This window comes from Crocuta crocuta, unplaced genomic scaffold (assembly GCF_008692635.1).
Source record: "Crocuta crocuta isolate KB4526 unplaced genomic scaffold, BGI_CrCroc_1.0 scaffold32, whole genome shotgun sequence".
NCBI lineage: Eukaryota > Metazoa > Chordata > Mammalia > Carnivora > Hyaenidae > Crocuta > Crocuta crocuta.
In genome coordinates this window covers 4598767-4602940 of record NW_027529424.1, presented here as the reverse complement: position 1 = coordinate 4602940, position 4174 = coordinate 4598767, and the positions used below count along the sequence as shown (strand labels likewise).

Below are 4174 nucleotides of genomic sequence, written 5' to 3'. Positions count from 1 at the left end.
TCCAGATCCTCTGGTAGTCACCTGTGATGCTGGCTGATAGTGGAGAGCAAAAAGAAAATGTGACACTGGCTTTGCTATTATATGTATAAGCAAAAGGTAAATGAGTCACTTATTTTTCTTTCCAGTTTTTTAAGATGGCAATTAGGAGAATTAACACCAGGCAGGCTTGAGTGAATGCACGCAAGACCCCTATAGGCAGCACAGTGTATTAATGTAAAAATATGCCTAGACAACATAACTTGCCAGAGAGGATTATTTCTACTTAGTGAATCTGCAGGAGCCCCTTTGCTCCACCATTCAGAATTTGACTAGAGAAGAGAGTGGGGAAAGAGAGAGAGAGAGAGAGGGAGAGAGAGAGAGGGAGCGCATTAGTGAACAGCTACTGTGGCATTGATGTTTGAGCGCACTTCTGAACTGGCTTTTGTGGAGACTATCAGTGTATCCGTGTAGAAAGCATGCGCTGTCCCAAACCCGCTGTTACTATGAGAAATGAAGAGCTGCTTTTAAGGTATGTTGTCGTGTCCTTTGTTTTTAATGTGTGCTTTTCTAGTTTCTAGAGCTGGCCGAGACAATAATCATGCTCGGCATCAAGTAGCTTCCTTATCTTAGAGGGGGGAAAAAAAGAATCTAGAGAGAGGGGGAGAGAGAGAGAGAGAGGGAAACGAAATCGAGACCAAGGGCTGGGAGAAAGGGAGCCAGCAAGAGAAAGGAAAAGGATTGCCCTGTGCGAGTTATATTTGCACCCGTTGCCTTTTGAAAGCGTATCGTGTATTTGTTCCCTGCTATTTGTGAGTGGCCGGTGGATGATTTTAAAGGCTCGGAATCTGGCTCTTGGTTTGTCTTTTCCTTTGCAATGTCTAAGCCTCTTTCATTATCATGCACTCTGCATGGAATAATCACCGAAAAAGGAGCTAAGGAGACTCCATATTAGACTTGCGTTCCAAATACCGCTCTAATCTGGACTTAGCCTACCTAAATAGTCCTTCTGTGTTTCCAGGTTTGGATCACTTCATCCTGTTTGCCAAAATGTGTACCTGCTTAAAGACCTCTGTTCATGCATGGCGTCCTGGGTCCCTATGTATTGAAAGCAAATATTTGTTTCTTGCATCTGTGTTAGGGTTCGATCACATACCGAGAAGGAGCCACCACTGACCTTTGGGGAAGCAGAGAAAGAATTATGATAGAATTGGCATCCTGCTTTGAAAAATGTAGTCTTTTGTTTATTTGCTAGCAGACATTGTAGCACTGAATACATCTTTGGGTCTGACAATGGGACCCGTTGAACAATGGAGCTGTCAAACTAGCTTAATGCATGTCTGGGGCTTTTTTTTTTTTTTCTTTCTCAACACCCTTTTTATCTGCTTTAATCTTGTTTGTATAGACTCTACAGAATGAAGAGCTTTTAGAACTGCTTGTTTGTGGTTTTGTGCTTTTAAAAAATTTAATATCTACCATTCATAAAGCTTTTTGCATTTTGCAGCGATGTTGGTTGGATTAAGTTAGAGATTTATTGCTTACCTCTCTGTTAACTACAGAAAGAAATGTATTGATTGAGACTGCTTGTAATACCATTATCATTCTGGCAAATACCTCGTTATCAGACATGCCTCTACAGTGTTTAATGCTGGGGGGTTTTAAATTTGCCTGTTTGGTGGACTCACGGAACATAGCATAAAAGAGAAGTTAAGGGGAATATTTCTAATGTTTAAGGAAATTATCATTTCTAGCCTCTATCCCCTCTTTTGGCATCCAGGTAAACAGTTTAGAAATTCAAGGACACATGAGAACTTTTGCCCTTAGAAAAATGGTCATAAACCCAAGCTACAGACTATCATTACATAGCCTATTTAAGTTGTTAAGTTAAAGATCTCTATGGAGTCTACTGATTTTTGCTATATGGTTTCATGCTCATAACATGCATTTTTATTCAGGGGAAACATTTCTCATGACTTCAGAAGTCTTTCATTTTATAACGTAAGCATTGGTTTCTAAGGTGAAAACAGAGTTCAAAAAGAGAAAATGGGAAAATCTGTTTCAAACTTCTTAAATACTGAAACCATTTTTATTCTCACACGTATTGTAAGAGAACTGGTCCTAGAATATTCAGTGGCCATTGATTTACATGAAAACTATCATATGAAGGTTGTTTTCTATATAGAATATATCTTATCTAACACTTTAGTGTTTTGTTTAATTAGTTTTTCATGCCAGAGCAATATACTGAAAAATATTAGTAAATTTATGAAGGACAATTAAGGACCTAATTTTTAAACACAGAAGGGAAATCATTTTAAAGGGCAGTTTTTAAAAAAAAATATTTAATTACAAATTTTCCTCTTGGATTGTGCTGTGGTTCAAATTAGTGATGCTCTCAGTAAATAAGGGAAAAAATGCATTCCTTATTAAAACACAGTTATGGAACATTAACTGTTTTTTAAAGTTTGGACATGGCTTTTAATTTTTTAAGTTGAAATGTCATGAAATATCTAATTTAAAACTAGTAAGATTAATGCTTGAGGCTCAATAAATTGCCTTCTCAAGTATAAATTTTCTGTTGACAGTATATTCAGACCCTGGTTGGACCCAAAAAGGGTCTGTAGTATAATCATATTTCAAAAGTTATCCATTGTGAATAGAGTGGATTTTAAATGCATACTTATTATGTTCTCTTACTTCCAATGGGATCTGAACTGCTCATTCCATCGGGCACGCCAATAATTGCTTTTAGGATGAGCTCATAAAAGGTAATTGGCGAAGCTTTATATCTGAAGCCCACTGTTACCATCACACCTAGATTCTGCTTTCATGGGAAATTTTTATTCCAAACAAAGGCTGCAAAGCAATTTTTTGTGGTTTGGGAGAAAAGTAGTCCTCTGTGCTCCCTAGCTGCTTGTCAGTGGCACACCGAAATAAAGAAATAACTTGGAAACCTCCATGTTGAATTTTTGACTCTATTATAATTATTTACCTGTCAGCCATTCACTTTAATTCCTTGGTGGTCGTCATTAGGTCCAAGAACAAGGGAAATCCTTTCTTACTTTGCTTCTCCTGTGGTTTGACCCATCATTAGCTTTTAGAATTCGGAGACCCTCATTCCACCATCCAGCATATGGGTATCTTTTCCTTTAGCGTGGTGGGGATGGTGTGAGGTCGCCTGAAGTTGGCAAACTTGTCTGCATCTAATTCCACAGCAGTAAGGAGATATGTAATCTGTATCCTGCCATTCGCCTCCGTGTGTGATGATCCCCCTCCATAGTGACCTAAACACATGTCAAAGTAAATTTTAATTCTAAGCTGACACTTGCAGGAAAAGGAACAGCAAAAGACTCAAACTGGGAAAATGGCTTCTTTCAATAGAGTAACGATCCTACCTAGACTTCCTTTACACATGAGCCCTGGGAATACTCACATAGATGTGTTCAGCAGGCCACAGACTGAGATCCGTAACCTCAATGTATTAATACCCGTTTTTATCTGTTAAAAGGAAATCTCACATTTTTTTTCTTTTTTAAAATAGGAGTCCGTATGATTACAAAATATCCCTTTGGGGCTGAAAAACAAAGGAGGGCATTTGATTAATATTTATATCTAGAACTTTATAGCAAGTGCAGATGGTGCTTGAACACCTAGGAAGTCATTCCAAGAGTGACTCAATACTAATTATTGTCATCAGGGTGGTTAATTAGGTGAAAATGTGGCTGATGGAAAGTTCATTGTGCACAGCCTGGGAAACACCCAGTTTGATGAAAATGCACCCAGGTAAAGTGCAGAGGGAGGAGGGTTACGAGGGAATGGTGGCTGCAAAGTGAAGGGGGTCAGAATTTACAGGTGAAAACCATACTGTGAACTGGTATAACCATACTGGTTGGGGAAGGACGACTACCTAACTTCGTTTCTTGTAGAGATGGCTGTGAAATCATTCAGAGTGTAGTTTGCTCAACGGTATCTTCCCAGCTCCATTGCATTTTTTAAATGTTTATTTATTATTATTTATTTTGAGAGAGAGAGAGAATGCACGTGAGTGGGGGAGGGGCAGAGAGAGAGAGAGAATCCCAAGCTGGCCCTGTGCAGAGTCCAATGTGGGGCTTGATCTCACAAACCGCAAGATCATGACCTGAGCTGAAACCAAGAGTCAGATGTTTAACCCACTGAGCCACCCAGCCGCCACCTCCCC

General features: G+C 39.2%; 1 protein-coding gene across 1 annotated transcript in view; it reads left to right on the top strand.

The window, feature by feature from the left end:
• Nucleotides 1-451: 451 nt before the first annotated feature.
• The window catches only part of CELF2 (CUGBP Elav-like family member 2), a 320350-nt gene continuing 316627 nt past the window's right edge, over nt 452-4174 (top strand). Inside the window, 1 exon segment of the mRNA XM_077758524.1 lies at nt 452-508. Within this exon segment, the coding sequence (XP_077614650.1) occupies nt 456-508 (53 nt within the window). The 5' untranslated portion in view covers nt 452-455.